Here is a 22,120-nt window from a genome sequence, read left to right as displayed (position 1 = left end):
CATCGCCCTTCTCTGTACCTTTTCTAATTCCACTATCTTTTTTGAGATGCGCAACCAGAATTAAACACAATATTCGAGGTGTGGTCGCATCATGGAGCAATACAAAGGCATTATAACATCCTCATTTTTGTTTCCATTCCTTTCCTAATAATACCTAACATTCTATTTGCTTTCTTAGCCGCTGCAACACACTGATCAGAGGGTTTCAAAGTATCATCAATGATGATGCCTAGATCCCTTTCTTGGTCGGTGACTCCTAGTGTGGAACCTTGCATTACATAGCTATAGTTGGGGTTCCTCTTTCTCACATGCATCACATTGCACTTGCTCACATTAAACGTCATCTGCCATTTAGACGCCCAGTCTCGTAAAGTCCTCTTGTAATTTTTCACAATCCTCTCGTGATTTAACAACTTTGAATAACTTTGTGTTGTCAGTAAATTTAATTACCTCACTAGTTACTCCCATCTCTAGATCATTTATAAATATGTTAAAAAGCAGCGGTCCCAGCACAGACCCCTGGGGAACCCTACTATCTACCCTTCTCCATTGAGAATACTGACCATTTAACCCAACTCTCTGTTTTATATCCTTTAATCAGTCTTTAATCCACAATAGGACACTACCTCCTATCCCTTATCCCACAACTCTCCAGTTTCTTCTAGAGTCCTTCATGAGGTACTTTGTCAAACGCCTTTTGAAAATCCAGATACACGATATCAACCGGCTTGCCTTTATCCACATGTTTGTTCACCCCTTCAAAGAATGTAATAGATTGGACAGGAAAGATTTTCCTTCACTAAATCCATTTTGGCTTTGTCTCATTAATCCATGCTTTTGAATATGCTCTGTAATTTTGTTCTTTATAATAGTCTCTACCATTTTGCCCCATTTTACCTACTCCCTTGTTCCCCATCCATCAAATATAGTGCAGCAGTCAAGCAGGGCCTCAGAGAAGGAAGAGAACTCCTTTCTAATGGGCAACTATTAACAGCATTAAAAAGGGAAGTGGTGCATCCTTTGCTAAAGAAACAGTTTTCACCAGGAAAAGCTCAAAAGTTACCAGCCAGTATCAAACATCCCATTTCTAGGAAACCTTATAGAACAAATGGTTCTGTGTTCAGCTCAAGAATTGGCTAGAAGATAAAAACTGGCTAGATCAGGGGTGAACAATCATGGTCTTCGAGGGCCACAATGTCAGGTTTTCAGGATTTCCCCAATGAATATGCATACCTCCCTTCCTAATGAGTAAATATATTTTACCCTAGTTATAAGTACATAAGTACATAAGTAGTGCCATACTGGGAAAGACCAAAGGTCCATCTAGCCCAGCATCCTGTCACCGACAGTGGCCAATCCAGGTCAAGGGCACCTGGCACGCTCCCCAAACGTAAAAACATTCCAGACAAGTTATACCTAAAAATGCGGAATTTTTCCAGTCCATTTAATAGCGGTCTATGGACTTGTCCTTTAGGAATCTATCTAACCCCTTTTTAAACTCCGTCAAGCTAACCGCCCGTACCACGTTCTCCGGCAATGAATTCCAGAGTCTAATTACACGTTGGGTGAAGAAAAATTTTCTCCGATTCGTTTTAAATTTACCACACTGTAGCTTCAACTCATGCCCTCTAGTCCTAGTATTTTTGGATAGCGTGAACAGTCGCTTCACATCCACCCGATCCATTCCACTCATTATTTTATACACTTCTATCATATCTCCCCTCAGCCGTCTCTTCTCCAAGCTGAAAAGCCCTAGCCTTCTCAGCCTCTCTTCATAGGAAAGTCGTCCCATCCCCACTATCATTTTCGTCGCCCTTCGCTGTACCTTTTCCAATTCTACTATATCTTTTTTGAGATACGGAGACCAGTACTGAACACAATACTCCAGGTGCGGTCGCACCATGGAGCGATACAACGGCATTATAACATCCGCACACCTGGACTCCATACCCTTCCTAATAACACCCAACATTCTATTCGCTTTCCTAGCCGCAGCAGCACACTGAGCAGAAGGTTTCAGCGTATCATCGACGACGACACCCAGATCCCTTTCTTGATCCGTAACTCCTAACGCGGAACCTTGCAAGACGTAGCTATAATTCGGGTTCCTCTTACCCACATGCATCACTTTGCACTTGTCAACATTGAACTTCATCTGCCACTTGCACGCCCATTCTCCCAGTCTCGCAAGGTCCTCCTGTAATCGTTCACATTCCTCCTGCGACTTGACGACCCTGAATAATTTTGTGTCATTGGCGAATTTAATTACCTCACTAGTTATTCCCATCTCTAGGTCATTTATAAATACATTAAAAAGCAACGGACCCAGCACAGACCCCTGCGGGACCCCACTAACTACCCTCCTCCACTGAGAATACTGGCCACGCAATCCTACTCTCTGCTTCCTATCTTTCAACCAGTTCTTAATCCATAATAATACCCTACCTCCGATTCCATGACTCTGCAATTTCTTCAGGAGTCTTTCGTGCGGCACTTTGTCAAACGCCTTCTGAAAATCCAGATATACAATATCAACCGGCTCCCCATTGTCCACATGTTTGCTTACCCCCTCAAAAAATGCATTAGATTGGTGAGGCAAGACTTCCCTTCACTAAATCCGTGCTGACTTTGTCTCATCAGTCCATGTTTTTGTATATGCTCTGCAATTTTATTCTTAATAATAGCCTCCACCATCTTGCCCGGCACCGACGTCAGACTCACCGGTCTATAATTTCCCGGATCTCCTCTGGAACCTTTCTTAAAAATCGGAGTAACATTGGCTACCCTCCAGTCTTCCGGTATTACACTCGATTTTAGGGACAGATTGCATATTTCTAACAGTAGCTCCGCAAGTTCATTTTTTAGTTCTATTAATACTCTGGGATGAATACCATCAGGTCCCGGTGATTTACTACTCTTCAGCTTGCTGAACTGACCCATTACATCCTCCAAGGTTACAGAGAATTTGTTTAGTTTCTCCGACTCCCCCGCTTCAAATATTCTTTCCGGCACCGGTGTCCCCCCCAAATCCTCCTCGGTGAATCTTACTACAACAGTAACTACACTTTTCTTATATTGATAAACTTAGAATTTGAAAATTTTTCCTTCTATAAAAAAACATGTCAAAATCATAATTATTCTAAATAGTTTCTCTTTACAATTCACCTACTGGGGGTAAGATTTTACAAAAAATGCTCCTTAAAGGACATTATTTAATTTATGAATGGAACACAGTGAGCCCAATGGGCTTGAACAAGGAAGTGGAGTGGTCAGGGATAATCACGTGACAAGCTCTCAATGTGCCTATAAATTGTGAAGCAAAATTCTTTGTGCATGCTCCGGCGTTTAGAGAGCAAAGTGCCATTTTGCCCGGATTCCTGCTGGCGACTCACTCTGGTTTTGTAGCTGTGAAAAGTTTGAAATTCTATTTTAAGGTAATAGATTTTATTAATTAAACTTTAAGGATAGTAGAATTTTAATAGGATAGAAATAAGAGGTTTTCTCTTTGCTATATTATGTTTGTTTAGAGTTAAACCCCTGATGATGCGTTTTGGTGAAACGCAGCGACTGTGTTGGGTTTGACTCTAGATCCTCTGAAGAATTTCAGTCTTTACATTTTAAGAGCGATTTTGGGCAGACAACGTGGAATGATATATGGGCCTAGTATGATTGAGAGGTTGAATGTGGATAAGTGTGAGTAGTTGAATTGTAAAGGGAAACTATCCTATATAATAAAACGCACCTCCAACATTCTGAAGCTGACTGCATGGCTGAGGCATTCCTGCTCTCTGTATCCATCTCCTGAATTGACATCACGTACTTCTGGGTTCGTCACAAGCAGAAGTGACCAACCACACGAGGTTTCTCGGCTTCAGAATGTTGGAGGTGCATTCTATTAAATAGGATTGGTCAGTTCCTTGAAGCACAGCTAGAGCTCAGCGCCCTGCACAGTAACGCTCAGACACTAGAGAGAGAGGGGGGGGGGGGCTGACACCAGAGAGGGGGGGGGGGGAGGTATCTCTGTCACATACACACTCTCTCTCACAGTCAATGTCTTTCTCTCTCTCACTCTCACACACTATCTCTCACACACTCTATGTCTCACACTGTATCACATTCACTCTCTATATGTCACACAGTCACTCACACACTCTCTTGGTCTCATACACTCAGTCTCACAGAGAGTCTGTGTCTCATACAATTCTCTCGCACACACTGTATCGTGTGAAACACACTCTCTCTCTCACACTGTGTCTCACATACGCACTTGCACACACTCTGATTCTCACACACACATTCTCTCTCTCACAGACACACTCGCACCCATGCTCACTCTCTCTCTCTCACACACACACAAACACTCGCACATTCATTCTCTCTCACATACACAGTCACTCTCACATACACTCTCTCAAACATACACACTCCGAGGAAAACCTTGCTAGCGCCCGTTTCATTTGTGTCAGAAATGGGCCTTTTTTACTAGTTTAAAATAATTATGATTTTGACCTGTTTTTTATGTTCAAAATATTCTCAATAAAGTTTATCTATATAAGAAAAGTGTAGTTACTGTTGTAGTAAAATAATGAATATGCATGAGATCTATTTACGTACAGTGGAGGCAGTGTATGCAAATTGATCTCATGCATATTCATTGGAGAAATCCTGAAAACCTAACTGGGTTATGGCCCTCGAGGACCGATGTTGCCCACCCCTGTCAATCTGGATTCAGACCCGCTTATGGAATAGAGACATATCCCTACCAGATCTTCACAGGAATTGAGACGGGATTTGCCTCGGTGTTAGTCGAGATCGGGTGGCAGAGCTGGTGGTGGGAGGCAGGGCTGGTGGTTGGGAGGCAGGGATAGTGCTGGGCAGACTTATACGGTCTGTGCCAGAGCCGATGGCGGGAGGCGGGGCTGGTGGTTGGGAGGCGTGGATAGTGCTGGGCAAACTTATATGGTCTGTGCCAGAGCCGGTGGTTGGGAGGCGGGGATAGTGTTGGGCAGACTTATACGGTCTGTGCCCTGAAGAGCACAGGTATAAATCAAAGTAGGGTATACACAAAAAGTAGCACATATGAGTTATCTTGTTGGGCAGACTGGATGGACCGTGCAGGTCTTTTTCTGCCGTCATCTACTATGTTACTGTGTGTTGATACTGCCGGATTTCTCAGCAGCTTTTGACACAGTGGACTACAATATGGTAGCATAACTGGCACAAACGGGTATCAGTGGTACTGTGGTTGCTTGGTTGAGATCCTATCCAGGGCTTAATTTGTGCCAGAATGGGGTGGAACGGAGTTCTGTCACTTCTTGAGCTTCAGGAAATGACATGATTTGTCCCATTCTTCCCACCTGTCAGAGTGTCCCCCCCCCCCCCTCTCTCCACCATTGCCCCATTTCTCTTTCTTTCCCTTACCCCACTTGCTGTCATGCAATACCTTTTGTTCCCTCCCGCTTCCCCTTCAGCAGGGCCCATGGCAGTAAACAGCACAGGTGTGTGGGACTGGCTCTCTACATGCCATTGTTTGCTTCCACTGCGGGCTCTACCTCTAACCGCCTCTGTAAGAGAAAGTTTTTTATTTTATTTGTTGCATTTGTATCCCACATTTTCCCACCTATTTGCAGGCTCAATATGTCTTCCATAGTACCGTGATGGCGAATGCCAATTCCGGTATGAGAAATACAGAGTGGTAATTGCGTTAAAGTTCATGAGTAACAGAGTGTCTTAGGTAGTTAAGGAGGAAGAATTAAGTGTCCTGGTACATTATTGTATTAGAGGAAGCTAGAAGCAGGGCTGAGGACTTTAATTTGGCAGTAATTTGCATCCTTATGGTATACAGCATGCCATGTATAGTTTCACAGTACAGCCACATGCTAAACTGGCTCTACAGCGAAGCTTTCTACATCAGCAAAAATGAACTACACATTTTTCCATGGGCACATCTCTAATGGTTTCTAAAGTTAACCATATATATCATTTTGAATATAGACATAAGTATTTGTAATTCAGTGAATACTTAAAGTAGTTGAAATTCCCTTTACAATTGTTATTTATTTCATTGTCGGGGGAGATGTAAAAATTTTCAAAAGCTCTCTGTACTTAAGTACCACTCTGCATAATTGAGGAGACCTTATCAGCACCCTGGGCGGGCTTCACACTATTTCTTGTATAATATGACTACAACACAAGCTACTGAGGTGGGGACTCAGAGAATGAGAACATTTAATGTATTTCTGAAAACAAGCATAATTTTCCCAAAGTGGACCTAAATTTGACAAGACATCCTGCCCCTCTCTTGACGTCTGGAATTTGGGGGAAAAAAAAACTTCTCTAAGGCTGATCTCGCTCTATCATCCTGACTATAAAAATTACCAGAACCATGTCCCCTCCCTGTCTGATCTTCCTTACTTTCCTCCTGACTGTAACAAGAAAAAAAAAAACATCATAAGAATCTTGTCCCCCATCTCTTTCTTCCCTCCCAGCATACTGTAAGAAAGTGAAAAATGTCTGTAAAGCTGTATGTAATCAAACATGTCCCCCTGAATTCTGTATAGGTTGCCCAAAGTTGGGTGTGGAATTTTAGGCATGGATCGCAGATCTGCATGCAAAGTAATCCTATATAATAATTCTCACCTCCAACGTTCTGACTTGCCTGGGACCATGGCTCATTCCGAGTTGGTCTGCTAGGCTCCATAGATCAGGCTGACATCACCGTTGCCATTATGATATCAACTTCAGAACCTGGGGGGGTGGGGGGGGGAAACATGCCTCACAGCTGATCCATGTCCAGAGGAAGGTTGCTGGACATGGGTGGCTGGAGGGGGGGCAGGGGAGAGAGGAGGGTCGCTGGACATGGGTGGCTGCAGGGGGGGCAGGGGAGAGAGGAGGGTCGCTGGACATGGGTGGCTGCAGGGGGGGCAGGGTGTCACTGGACATGGGTGGTTGCAGGGGAGCCGAGGAAAACCTTGCTAGTGCCCGTTTCATTTGTGTCAGAAATGGGCCTTTTTTACTAGTTAACTAATAAGGTGTTAATTATTAGTGTTAACAAACACTTAATTGGCAGTAATTAGGAATTATGCACAGATCTGCCTTATTCTATAGCATGCTTGCCTAAATTTCCAGCCCCAGCATGTGCCATTTCCTGAACTAGGGAAAATAGGTAATTTCTAGCATGGTGCTAACCCAGCGGTAATCGGGCAGCGCCACTCACTACACAGTTACCACCAAGTTAGCGTGGGAGCCCTTACCACCACCTCAGTGGGTGACAGTAAGTGCTCCCCCTCAAATGGCCAGGCAGTAAATGCAATCTTACCACATGGCCATGGCTATTTTCAGCCTTTTTACCCCCTGCGGTAAAAAGGGATGCCGTGCTTGGCAAAAACAGCCCCTGTCGATAGCACAGGGCCCTTTTTACCACAGCTTGGTAAAATGTCCCATAGTGTGCAACTCCAAAGGGGGAGTGGCCATGAGAGGGGCATTCCCAGAAATTAGGCGCAACATTATAGAATGCCTGAATTTGCGCACCTAACTGTATCATGTTCTGCTGATTTTTGTTTTTATGGTTTACTGCCATGATGGACTCCGAATGGTGTATACCAAATTTTTCAAATAAATCGGTTGCACGTACAATCACCTGAACTTCCGGAAAACACTAAAAACTAACCTGTTTAAAAAGGCATACCCAGCCAATCCAACATAAATGCCTGATATCTGCAACACAACAAAACTAAAGTACGTAATGGACGTACCACAACTCTTCCGTTATACAATGCCCTAATGTGGCCGTGCCACATGAACTTTATCTTACCACAACATCACTTTGTATTTGTGTACACCGGAGTCTGTAACGCCTCTCCGGTACTATGTAAGCCACATTGAGCCTACAAATAGGTGGGGAAATGTGGGATACAAATGTAACAAACAAAGAAATAAACAAACAAACACAGCATGCAGTTCATGAATGAATTAGGATGCACTGTCATTCCATGCCAAAGTGGTATCAGTTAGCATGCTCATATTCACGTTAACTGATTAACACACTTTGGCACCAAGGTTCCCCATGCTGTCTGTCAAAGCATGTAACATGGTGCTGGGCCAATTGAAAAAAGATTGTCCACAGTGGCGCATCCTCCTGATCTCTCATGAGTCTTATTTGGGGATCTAGGGTTCAAATTGGCATGGTCCCTCTCCGCTCCAGTTCCAGAGTTGGTCTGGGGAAGGGGACTACTAATGTTTCAGAACACTGCCAGGGAGGATCTGCCCCTTTGATCTCATACCTCTTCTACTGGTCCTCAGGGCCAGCACAACAGGTAAAAGTGGTCACAGCAGTTTACGGTATCCCCAAACAGCAGCTCCCCCTTCTCCAATATTCAGTCAGGGACTGCAGTAAGACAGTATCCTCCCCCCCAAAGAGCATCTTGGACCTTCCAACAAGGACTCACCCATACCCTGTTGGCCCCCCTTCCCTTCCAATCCCTGCTCATCTAATGGAGAAAGGGCAGGAATGATGCCCATGCACTGTAAGGCTGCTGCTAGAGGTCACAGCAGCCATTTGAAGTGGGAGCATAGGCATAGTTTGACTATTTCATTTGGGGGGGCAAAGGAAGGGGCGGGGCATATTAGCATATTCATTTGCATATATGTATATGCAAATTATGCTAATATGGAGGAAGGAAGGGAGCAAGAGCTGGCTTTTTTGGGAATAACCAGTGTTCGTTTGACGATGGCTAGCCACTGAATCGGAGAGGCAGTGGGTTTGGCGGCAGGCAGTGGTGTGCTGGTAAATGTTTAACAACAGACTCTCCCCCCCCCCGGTCCCCCTCTGCGCCCCCCCCCCCCAAATTGCAGAGCTGGCTTTAGCCGGGGAGAGAGCCTGGGGGGGGGGGGGTATAAATAAGTAAATATAAACTTTTAATGTTGAGCACCTGATTCTCAAAGTGAACATATTCCAAACACTATAATGAAAATAAAATAATTTTTTTCTACCTTTGTTGTCTGGTGACTGTTTTTCTGATCATGCTGGTCCAGTATCTGATTCTGCTGCTATCTGTCCTCTTAACTCAGTTTCCAGTGCTTCCTTTCCATTTATTTCTTTCCTTTCCTCCTTTCTTCTTCATTTCTGGTCCTCAGCTTCTGCCTATTTTCTTCATCCATGTGCAGTTTTTCTCCTCCCTTCCTTTTCCCTCATCTCATCTCCTTCCTCACTCTTTCCTCCCCTCCATCCATGTCCAGCATTTCTTTTCTCTCCCCTGCCCTCCATCCACCCATGTCCAGCGACCCTTCTCTCCCTTTGCCCTGCAAGCACCCATACCCAGCGACCCTCCTTTCTCCTTCCCCCATGCCCAGTGGCCCACCTTTCCCCTGCCCTCCATCCACCCATGTCCAGCAGTGACCCTCCTCTCCCCTGCCCTCCATCCACTCAGTCCAGCAGTGACCCTCCTCTCCCCTGTCCCCATACCCAGTGGCCCTCCTTTCCCCTTCCCTCTATCCACTCAGTCCAGCAGTGACCCTCCTCTCCCCTGTCCCCATACCCAGTGGCCCTCCTTTCCCCTGCCCTCCATCCACCCAGTCCAGCAGTGACCCTCCTCTCCCCTGTCCCCATGCCCCTCCTTTCCCCTGCCCTCCATCCACTCAGTCCAGCAGTGACCCTCCTCTCCCCTGCCCCCATGCCCAGTGGCCCTCCTTTCCCCTTCCCACCATCCACTCAGTCCAGCAGTGACCCTCCTCTCCCCTGTCCCCATACCCAGTGGCCCTCCTTTCCCCTTCCCTCCATCCACTCAATCCAGCAGTGACCCTCCTCTCCCCTGTCCCCATACCCAGTGGCCCTCCTTTCCCCTGCCCTCCATCCACTCAGTCCAGCAGTGACCCTCCTCTCCCCTGTCCCCATACCCAGTGGCCCTCCTTTCCCCTGCCCTCCATCCACCCAGTCCAGCAGTGACCCTCCTCTCCCCTGTCCCCATACCCAGTGGCCCTCCTTTCCCCTGCCCTCCATCCACTCAGTCCAGCAGTGACCCTCCTCTCCCCTGTCCCCATACCCAGTGGCCCTCCTTTCCCCTGCCCTCCATCCACTCAGTCCAGCAGTGACCCTCCTCTCCCCTGCCCCCATGCCCAGTGGCCCTCCTTTCCCCTTCCCACCATCCACTCAGTCCAGCAGTGACCCTCCTCTCCCCTGCCCTCTCTTCATCCCACCCTCTCCCTGTTCCCTCTCCCCCCCCCCCCCCCCGCAGCGAGCCAGTTCTCCTCCCTCCCTCCGGATCCATCCCTCACCAACTTGATCTTCAAATTCTTCGCCTGCCTGCTAGCGCTGACTCTCCCCTGCCGGTTCGCGCTTCAAAATGGCCGCCGAGACTAAGTCTCGCGAGGCCGGCTCTGGAAGTCTCGGCGGCCATTTTTAAAGCGCGAACCAGCAGGGGAGAGAGCGCTAGCGTGCCGGGCAGACAAAGGATTCGAAGATCAGGTCGGTGAGGGACGGATCCGGAGGGAGGGAGGAGAAGGAACGGGGAGAGGGCGGGGCGAAGGAAGAGCTGCCTGGTGCCGGCCCTGCGTTTGGGGGGGCATTGCCCCCCCTCGCCCCCCCCCAGTCTACGCCCATGAGTGGGAGCCATGATGGGCAGCAGCAAGTGGGCATCGCTCCTGCCTTTTTTTCTGTTAGACCACCATGATTGATTGGAAAGGTAGGCCCATAGGGGAGAAGGGCTACAGGAGGTGGGATAATCCTTGTTAGGGGACCAGATGCTCTTCTGGGGAGTGGGTGGGATGGAAAAGAGGGGCATATGATTTTCAGGGTGGGTTAAAAGGAGGGGGCTGGAATGGGGGGAGGGGTCAAATGCTCTTCCCAGGGGGTGGAAAGGGGATAAAATGCTCTGGGGGGGGGGAGGTGGTCAGGGAAAGGGGAGATCACAGCACTTGAGGCCTCCATACAAAAGTTCTGTGCTAATTTTTAACATCAGCCAAAAACACTAGCGCACCTTAATGAACTGGCCCCTAATGTATTAACCTTTGTCTGTGAATTGAATTAAACTAACATGGCAATCGCACTACTTTGTAGAAAACACAAATCATAATTCAGAAACTGTTTTTCTTTGTGTTACAGTGAAAGTTCCTGCACTTTGATGGTATCTATTGACACTGAACAGATTTTTTTCCAGTACACCATAGGGATAATGTTATAAAAGGGCACCTCTTCTATAAAGGCAGCAAAGATTCTCATGTGCCTTTTTAAACTGGGCACCCAGAACCAATCCCAGAAGTAAACAAGTCCTTATATGCAAATTTACAAGTGCTCCAAAGAAGCTATAAATGGGTTCATGTACTCTGTGCATGTATTGGCATATTTTAGAAAGTATGGGTAGACATCACAGCTCCATCCCTGAACTTGTCAAACTACACCTCAAAGAGCATATAAGTGCACACCATCTAGTTGGCATATGTACTTGTATGCTCCTATTTGGCCCAAGAGCCTCTTTCCATTTGGAAAACCTATTTACACATGAAAAATAAAATTATTTCCTGTATAACCGTCCTTTTGTTAGGTTGTTGTTTATATGCTCGCTATGGAACCCTGGGTAAAAATAAAAGGGTCACATATGAATGAAACTGACATTTGTGTGTAAATGTGAGTTGGTAATTTAAAAGTAATATTTGCTGTATTGATTGCTTGTTGTTTTGTTTTGTTGTGTGTATATTGCAGGTTGCATTGTCTACCTTGGCATGATGTTAGGGGCATTCTTCTGGGGCGGCCTTGCAGACAAGATGGGGAGGAGGCAGTGTCTTCTGATTTGTATGTCTGTCAATGGATTTTTTGCCTTCCTTTCATCATTTGTCCAAGGTTATGGCTTCTTTCTCTTCTGTCGTTTACTTTCTGGATTTGGGTGAGTGCTGTTTGTTTTTAATTTACTGCTTAATAATATAAGATACTGCAGAAAAGGAGTGATTGCACCTTTTATGCTATTCATATTTTTCTTTTCTTTTTTTTAACTTTAGAGTCCTTTTACTAAGCTGTGGTAAAAAATGGCCTTAGAGTTTTTCCTATGTATTTTTTTTATTAATGGCCATGCGCTAATGTTGCCATTAGCATGGCATTTACTACATGAGCACTTACCTCTTCAATGTCACCTTCAGCACCTAACCACCATACCTCTATTCAGGAAATCTAGACTGCCCCAACTTGACATTTCGTCCTTTAGATTGTAAGCTCCTTTGAGCAGGGACTGTCCTTCTTTGTTAAACTGTACAGCGCTGCGTAACCCTAGTAGCACTCTAGAAATGTTAAGTAGTAGTAGTAAGTAGTTACCGCCACACATTTTGTAAGTGGTACGGGCTTGCACTATCCATGTGCTAACCAGTTAGTACACATGTAATGTAGCTGCGCTAACTGATTAGCACAAAAACACCCACTCTCCACTCCCTGATATACCCCCTCCCAAAACCAAATATTTTTTAGGGCATCATTAGCACACACAGATTTGGCAGGTACCGCAGGACACCTCAGCACATCCTGGCATGCTCCCTTCCTCCCAATAGAAAAAACTCAGCTCCCCCCCGCCCCCACCAATAATCCTCCTTCCTTGTGGCCTAATATTAAGGTTTAGTGAGGGACCCAACATTACTCTGCGATTGTGCCTCACATCTACTTTCAGAAAATGCACCCCTCCCCCCCCTGATACTCATCCACATCTCTCAAAAGCCCCAGAAACTAACCAGCATTGCCCCCCAGCCAAGCCAGCAAGAGAACTCACTTTTCCTGCAATTCAACATCCAGAGTTACTACCTGTGGTGTTGGAGCAATACTGGATGTCTAGCCAATTGAAAGGAAGATCAAGTCCTCTTGTTGGCACATCTGGGCCCTTATCAAGACAGATGAAACATTCCATATGCAACTGCAGTTTTCTATTGCACACACTATTATCCAGAGTTTTTCCCATCACTTGATGAAAATCTAGTGGGCAATGTGCCATGTATGTTATATTACATTACATACATTCTTATATTCCACAATTACCCAATCAGGTTTTATGCGGGTTTACACAATAAGAGATCCAGCAATATCTGGAGAATAACAAAGAAAAATAAGCATCGTGATAGTCTAATAACTATTTAAAAATCGCTTTAAAAAGGTAAGTTTTCAAAGCTTTCCGGAAAAGAAGATAATTTTGCAATGATCTAATTCTGAAAAGAAGCTTATTCCAAATAAGAGGAACTTGATATATTTAAAAAATGTGTTTGACTATTCCTAGACTTCAGGTCTTTTGGGTTCTGAAAATGCAGAAGCACAGCATTATGAATGTAATATCTAGAAGAGGGTGTGCAGATTAGATCAGACATGTAAGTTGGAGCCAAGCCAGAAAATATTCTATAGACCGTCACACAAACTTAAAACAGCAGCAGGCATCCATAGGAAGCCAGTGTAGCTTTATCAGTAAAGGAGTCACACTCAGGGGCATTTTCGAAAAAGAAGGACACCCATTTTTCGACACAAACCGGGAGATGGGTGTCCTTCTCTCAGGGTTGCCCAAATTGACATAATCGAAAGCCGATTTTGGGTGTCCCCAACTGCAGTCCTTCGCGAGGACGACCACAGTTCTGGGGCGTGTCAGAGGCGTAGCGAAGGTGGGACTGGGGCGTGCTTAAGAGATGGGCATCCTCGGCCGATAATAGAAAAAAGAAGGGCGTCCCTGACGAGCATTTGGTCGACTTTAATTGGTCCATTTTTTTTTCACGACCAAGCCTCAATAGGTGCCCACACTGACCAGATGACCACCGGAGGGAATCGGGGATGACCTCCCCTTACTCCCCCAGTGGTCACTAACCCCTTCCCACCCTAAAAAAAATATATTTTTTTGCCAGCCTCAAATGTCATACCCAACTCCATGACAGCAGTATGCAGGTCCCTGGAGCAATTTTAATGGGTGCAGTGCACTTCAGGCAGGCGGACCCAGGCCCATCCTCCCTACCTGTTACACTTGTGCTGGTAAATGTGAGCCCTTCAAAACCCACCCGAAGCCCACTGTACTCACATGTAGGTGCCCCCCTTCACCCCTTAGGGCTATGGTAGTAGTGTACAGTTGTGGGGAGTGGGTTTTGAGGGGGGTTGGGGGGGGGGCTCAGCACCGAAGGTAATGGAGCTATATACCTGGAAGCAATTTGTGAAGTCCACTGCAGTGCCCCCTAGGGTGCCCGGTTGGTGTCCTGGCATGTGAGGGGGACCAGTGCATTACGAATGCTGGCTCCTCCCATGACCAAATGCCTTCGATTTGGTCGTTTCTGAGATGGGCATCCTTGGTTTCCATTATCGCCGAAAACTGAGGACGACCATCTCTAAGGTCGACCTAAATGTTGAGATTTGGGCGTCCCCAACCGTATTATCAAAACGAAAGATGGACGCCCATCTTATTTTGATAATAGCGGTTTCCCCACCCCTTCGCCGGGACGTCCTTAGAGATGGGCATTCTTAGAGATGGTCGTCCCCATTTGATTATGCCCCTCACTGTCGCATTTTGGGGCTGAAAAAATCAGAAAGGCTGCCGTGTTCTGAATAACTTGTAGCTTCCTAAGCTGTAATTTGGAAATTCCTGCATAAATAATGTTACAATAGTGTAATAGAGAAAGGAGAAGACTTTAAATACTAGTGTTTACTGTTGTGGATTTAATGAAAGCAAAGTAATGTCAGATTATCCATTACTGATTAACCCATTAAAAGCAGGCAAGCAGTACAAGCTGCCAAATGAATGTTCCCGGAATGTCTCTGCCTGCAGGCAGATGTACACCTTAGCCCATTTATCTGTTTTACTCTGCATTCTTGTTTTATACCTGTTTAGAGTTCTTTAGCTAAAGTCTGGAAACAAAAGCATTCTTGTCTAGAACTCTGGATTCTCCATTGGATTCTACGTATGGCACACAAATTAATTGGATAACAAGCTGTTAACCATCAATAATTGGATATTAAAAACCAATTTTGATGTAAATTGGCACAAATTAGGATTTGCATGCACATCTGACTGCATGCTATTCTGCAACACTGGGTGCCTAAATCCCATAGTGTGTGACCCGAAAGGGGGCGTGGCCATGGGAGGGGCATAGGTGGGTCATGGGCATTCTAAAAAGTTGCACACAGTGTTATAGAATATTGGATTTCTGCATCCAACTTGGGCACCAGGTTTTAGCGGGTGTAAGAACCGGCATTTAAGCGCTATTTTATAAGGTGCATACACCCTTTATAGAATAGTAATTAGCACCAGTCTTTTCTGGTGCCCATTTTTTAGTGCAATTTATAGAATTCCCCCCAGAGGTCTGTGTTCACAATTGTTTTTCTTTCTGACTGCTGCAGACTACTGTGTATTTGCCTACAATTCCAGAGCAAGAGCTGTATAGCAAGAATTCTGGTCTCTCTCTCTGAGGAAAAGCACACTTTTTTGCATGTCAGATTGGTATATGTGCTGTTTCATCATCTATATCCTAATCCAATTACTTGCTTTGCCCTTCTATTCATAAGTCTTACAAATGCAGTGGAAAAATAGCCAACATTTTAAATATAACAATGCTACTCCTTCCAGTACTATGAATGTTAAATCTTAACCAGATTAACATTTGCTTAATGGGGTTAATATAGCGTCATCCTATTGATGAAAATTGAACGTGACTACTGCCTTCCCACATCTCTCTCTCTCTTGCTCTCTCTCCCTAAGTGAATTTCGTACAGAGAAATGGGGATTCTCCACCCAATTAAGTTACTATCTAAAATCTGGAAAACGGAAAATGGTGTTGGCACCATACTACATTGCTTTGTTTTTATTGGGCCAGAAAATTTAATTCTTTTTTTTTCTCATCTCCATCTGTCAGAGGGTTGCTAATTCCTGAAGCAGTAATGTGTTTTGATGCTCTTCTGTGTCTGCTGCTGTGAGCCTATGACTAAAAATCTGGCAGCAGAGAAAGTAAAGACTGCAGAGGTGACTTAGCAGCTGTTTCACATATTACTACTGTGCCCTTATTTAGATGCCAGGATTGCATCCATTACTAATCTTCTAACAGCTAAAACTGATTTACCAATTAGATGATCCAAATAGCCTTTAATTACCTTATTTAAAGTACCTGTGGTTGCCATTCTCCTGCAGCACAATGTAGAAGAATACTGATAGGACTGATAAGGAGGGCTTGTTGCTATGCTTTCAGCGTATAAGTAATTTTTTTTCTAAGAAATGACCTGTCACGCTGAGAACCAGTAGGTCTCCATTCACCAACCATCTAAATCTTTAAGCAGCTGTACCAACACTCCTTTCTAGATAACTCCGTCATCAGTTGCAACAAACAGAGGGTGATGAACTATTCCATTCCATTTCCTTTGGGTTAGTGCCTCGTTTAAGTATAACTTTGCTCCAGTGGTGAAGCTAGAATTGGATGAGCCTCTTTAATGCCATTTCTCCCAAAGAGGCAGGGAGTACTGGGGGGGGGGGGGTCTAGCAAAAAAAAAACAACCCTCTAAACACCCATTCCAAGTTACATATAAAGCCTGTCATAATAAAGCAACACTGATTTCCAGTACTCAAATTGCAATAATCCTACCTTTTAAAAGCCAGCACCCTAGAATACAGATATACTTCCTGCTGGAAAAACAGAACAAGACAGACTGCTACAAAGCCCTACATGGAAAGTAAACTCTAGCAGAACACCTCACTCTTTTCATTCTTTCAAAGACCAGGGGACACTCAATTAAATTACATGGAAATACTTTTAAAACAAATAGGAGGAAAGATTTTTTCATTTAAAGAATAGTTACGTTCTGGAACTTGCTGCTGGAGGATGTGGGAACAGCGGTTAGCGTTTCTAGGTTTAGTCCACAAGATCATTAACGGCGAAGCCCCAGCCTACATGTCCGAGCTGATAGACCTACCACCCAGAAATGCTAAAAGATCAACCCAAACATACCTCAACCTCCACTTCCCTAATTGCAAGGGCGTGAAATACAAGACGCTACAGGCGTCAACCTTTTCTTATATAAGCACACAGCTTTGGAATACACTGCCGCGCAACCTAAGAACGATTCACGAACAAGCTTCCTTCCGCAAATCATTGAAGACCCACCTGTTTGAAACAATCTACGGAAAGAGCCAAAACACATAGAGTCCACACTCACTATTCATCAATGTATCACCCCCCTTAATTCCACATCACCCATACATATACTCACAGAAATATGTACTCCCAACATATGTCTTTGTGCTTTACTACTGCCCTTAAGCTTCCCATTGTCTCCTTCCAATGTTTCAATGTTGATGTCCCATTGTAATATTCCTAACGATAGTTCGATTCTCGCATAACATGTACAATGTAACCCATAACCAAGCTGTACAACTGTATTTCCACTATTCATATCTTATTGTAAGCCACACTGAACCCGCAAAGAGGTGGGAAAATGTGGGATACAAATGCAATAAATAAAAAAGGTTTGGACAAGTTCCTGGAGGAAAAGTCCGTGGAGGGGCATAATCGAACGAAAACATCTATCTCCATGGGCGTTTATCTCCGAGAACGGGTCCGTGAAGGGGCGGACCGAACCGTATTTTCGAAAAAAATAGACGTCCATGTTTTATTCGACAATTTGTGAGCTGGGCGTTTTTGTTTTTCAGTGATAATGGAAAATGAAAGCGCCCAGCTCAAAAACGAATAAATCCAAGGCATTTGTTCGTGGGAGGGGCCAGGATTCGTAGTGCACTGGTCCCCCTCACATGCCAGGACACCAACCGGGCACCCTAGGGGGCACTTTTACAAAAACAAAAAAAAAGGTAAAAGAGCTCCCAGGTGCATAGCACCCTTCCCTTGTGTGTTGAGCCCCCCAAATCCCCCTCAAAACCCACTGCCCACAAGTCTACACCATTACTATAGCCCTAAGGGGTGAAGGGGGCACCTACATGTGGGTACAGTGGGTTTGGGGGGGTTGGACGACTAAGCATTAAGCAGCACAATTGTAACAGGTGTGGGGGGTGGGCCTGGGTCCACTTGCCTGAAGTCCACTGCACCCCCTATCAACTGCTCCAGGGACCTGCATACTGCTGCCAGGGAGGTGGGTATGACATTTGAGGGTGAAAATAAAAAGTTGTGAAACATCATTTTTTGTGGTGGGAGGGGGTTAGTGACCACTGGGGGAGTCAGGGGAGGTCATCCCCGATTCCCTCTGGGGGTAATCTGGTCATTTAGGGCACTTTTGGGGCCTTATTCGTGAAAAAACAGGGTCCAGGAAAAGTGCCCTAAATTCTAGCTACAAACGCATACTTTTTTTGCATTATTGGCGAAAGGCGCCCATCTCTGTTCGGGTGATAACCATGCCCCAGTCCCGCCTTCACCACGCCTCTGACACGCCCCCGTCAACTTTGTACGCTTACGCGATGGAGTGCAGTTGAAAACGTCCAAGTTCGGCTTTCAATTATACCACGTTATTTGTTTTTGTGAGATAAACGTCCATCTCCCGATTTAGGTCGGAACTTGGCCATTTTTCTCGTTCGATTATAAGCAGGATAGTCTGTTATTGTGATGGACATGAGGGAAGCAGCTGCTTGCCCACGGGGTTGATAGGATGGAATGTTGCTACTAATTGGATTTCTGCCAGGTACTTGGCCACTGATGGAAGCAGGATACTAGGTTTGAAGGAGTAAACAAACATGTGGATAAAGGGGAGCCAGTTGATATTGTGTATCTGGATTTTCAAAAGGCGTTTGACAAGGTACCTCATGAAAGGCTACAGAGGAAATGTCCTATTGTGGATTAAAAACTGGTTGAAGGATAGGAAACAGAGAGTGGGGTTAAATGGGCAGTATTCACAATGGAGAAGGGTAGTTAGTGGGATTCCTCAGGGGTCTGTGCTAGGACCGCTGCTTTTTAATATATTTATAAATGATTTAGAGATGGGAGTAACTAGCAAGGTAATTACATTTGCTGATGACACAAAGTTATTAAAAGTCGTTAACTCGCAACAGGATTGTGAAAAATTACAGAAGGACCTTACGAGACTGGGAGACTGGGCGGCTAAATGGCAGGTGACATTTAATGTGAGCAAGTGCAAGGTGATGCATGTGGGAAAAAAGAACCCGAATTATAGCTACGTCATGCAAGGTTCCAAGTTAGGAGTTATGGACCAAGAAAGGGATCTGGGTGTCGTCGTCGTCGATAATACACTGAAACCTTCTGCTCAGTGTGCTGCTGCGGCTAGGAAAGTGAATAGCATGTTGGGTATTATTAGGAAAAGTATGGAAAACAGGTGTGAGGATGTTGTAATGCCGTTGTATTGCTCCATGGTGCAACCGCACCTTGAGTATTGTGTTCAATTCTGGTCGCCGCATCTCAAGAAAGATATGGTAGAATTGGAAAAGGTACAGCGAAGGGCGACTAAAATGATAGTGGTGATGGGATGACTTCCCTATGAAGAAAGACTAAGGAGGCTAGGGCTTTTCAGCTTGGAGAAGAGACGGCTGAGGGGAGACATGATAGAGGTATATAAAATAATGAGTGGAGTGGAACAGGTGGATGTGAAGCGTCTGTTCACGCTTTCCAAAAATACTAGGACTAGGGGGCATGCGATGAAACTACAGTGTAGTAAATTTAAAACAAATCAGAGAAAATATTTCTTCACCCAACGCGTAATTAAACTCGAATTCATTGCCGGAGAACGTGGTGAAGGTGGTTAGCTTGGCAGAGTTTAAAAGGGGGTTAGATGGTTTCCTAAAGGACAAGTCCATAAACCGCTACTAAATGGACTTGGGAAAAATCTATAATTCCGGGAATAACATGTATAGAATGTTTGTACGTTTGGGAAGCTTGCCAGGTGCCCTTGGCCTGGATTGGCCGCTGTCATAGACAGGATGCTGGGCTCGATGGACCCTTGGTCTTTTCCCAGTACATTCAGTACGCAGATGATATTCTATTCTGTTTCTTATATGCCACTCAACTTCCCTAGGAATTCACAAATTAAACAAGTCTCAACAATGAGGACATTAACATCTCTAATTTAACATAGTCTTCATAATATAGATGGAATAACAGTAGTTACATAGTATATAAATATGTTTTTAAAGTCTTGCAGAAAAGACGGTAAGAAGAGATGTCTCAGTTGATAATTTCACCCTTTGATACAGAAAGTAAATTCAAAATGAATCTTACAATGGAAGTTTTTTACCAATGGGTAACCCAAACACATGTTTTAAAAAAGACTGAGAAAAACCCTACAAAACATACTAGAGAAGGAGCCATATGGGGATAACGTGCATATCTCAGCAAACACCCATCTGCTGTGCTGGCAGAGCAAGGCAATCAAATCAAGTGCCCCATGCCACCATCTCCACTCCTGCTGCACCTACAAGGACTGGAGTCAAGGCTACAGCTTCTGCCTAAAAGAAAGTGCTGCACCTGATTACCTCTCTAGACAGCCGTCTTCTCCTTGTAAATAAAATGTGTTTGGGGGGGGGGGGGCCGTCAGCCCTACACATATCTAGGACCCTGCTTGTAACATACGGCTACAACCTTAATGTCACCTGTCATCTATGAGCTACACACAGTTCTACTTATTTAACCTTTACTTCAAATAAAAATAAAAGGAAAGAAGCTATCTCCCTTCAGTGTGTGCACAGTTACAAATGTGCCTGCCTGTTACAGGAGCCTTTACTGTGAGTTCTAATTTAATAAAAATAAAATAAACTTATTTTTTTTCTTGTTCTGATTTCCTGATTGACTATATTTGACTTCTAAGTCTTTCTAGCATTCACACAAACACACGCACACCTATCTCTCAATCACTTCTCAAATAAGGCTAGGAGGTTTGATTTTAAATAAACCCTCTCTTAAGATTCCCCTGTATTCACATCAAACATATAAACGCCAAATGACCGACTCACCTGCAAATGCGCAGAAGAGTCGGAACGCTGAGAGTGTAGAAGTCCAAGCCCCGCCTCCACCAGCAGTACAGCCCAATAGGGAGGAGGGCTTGGATATGGGCTTGGAAATCAGAGGAGGAGGACAAGGGAGCAGGGAGGGGGGAGGGGGCGGAACTGAGGGAAACAGACGCTGGGGAGGGCAGGGGAGAGAGCAGGGTTGGTGGAGGGGGGGGGGGAGGCCATAGGAAAACAAAAAACTAGCCCGTTGTTATGGGCTTAATGGCTAGTCCTATATAATAAAAAGCACCTCCAACATTCTGAAGCTGACTCCTTGGCACTGTGGCAGTGTAGGGTTCGTAAGTCTGTAGTTCAGCGTTTCATTGGCTCTCACTGTCCCCACCCTCAAGTCGAGAAAACGGAATGCTGCATAGTTGCCAAGCAAACAGACGCGATGCCACAGGAACGAAGAACCAATCAGACAGAACGGAACTTGGAGGAGGGAAGTGGAGTGGATTGAATCTCTAACAAACAATCATATACAGGGAGGTAAGAACATCAGTGGAGGCAAGTGCACAGAACGGAAGGGAAGACAAACATTTAATCACTTTGTCACTCACACACACATACACACACACACACACACACACACACACATCACACACACACACACACACAATCACTCTGTGTATCTCTCTCTTACACTGTCTGTAAAACACACTGCCACTCTCAGTCTCTCACATGGGCAACTGTATGTTGCATTCTCACCAGTAAGGAGCTCTTCTGATGTGATTGTTAAACTGATTGAAGGGCCTGAACAAGGAAAACTTTTACCACATTGTAACACAGTTTACACAAAAAAATATTGTATATAAAGAAATCTTACACATGTAAACAACAATTATATTCAGAATACAACCATGGAAACATTAATGGCAGGAACTCATTACATTGCTAATGCACGTTTCATTGCGTTAAGAAACGGGCTTTTTTTAACTAGTAAACATAATGTTTGCCAAGTTCTAACTTCTGACATTACAACCTATTTGGCATCAAAAATGTTTATATTGGCTTATTTTTTTTAACTTTGAGAATATTTTTTCCCTCTCAGGAATAATATTATATCAGTTCCTTAAATGATTTCTCCACTCACCAGTGTATTTCCACACTTCAGTACCTGCACAGCACTGTTCTGAGGAAAATATGTTTATTCTCCTGAATTATTTTCCAAATATTCTTCAAATCAAGTATTATATATATAT

The 22,120-nt window shown here is 44.7% G+C and overlaps 1 protein-coding gene across 2 annotated transcripts in view; it reads left to right on the top strand.

Moving 5' to 3' along the window:
- The window catches only part of SV2C (synaptic vesicle glycoprotein 2C), a 239,217-nt gene that overhangs the window by 78,718 nt on the left and 138,379 nt on the right, over window positions 1-22,120 (top strand). For both annotated transcript variants that reach the window (XM_030192297.1, XM_030192296.1), the window contains exon 2: window positions 11,696-11,876. In XM_030192297.1, coding sequence (XP_030048157.1) covers window positions 11,696-11,876 — 181 coding nt within the window. The remainder of the gene's footprint in view (window positions 1-11,695; window positions 11,877-22,120) is intronic.

This window comes from Microcaecilia unicolor, chromosome 2 (genome assembly GCF_901765095.1).
Source record: "Microcaecilia unicolor chromosome 2, aMicUni1.1, whole genome shotgun sequence".
Lineage (NCBI taxonomy): Eukaryota > Metazoa > Chordata > Amphibia > Gymnophiona > Siphonopidae > Microcaecilia > Microcaecilia unicolor.
This window is presented reverse-complemented; position numbering and strand designations above follow the sequence as displayed.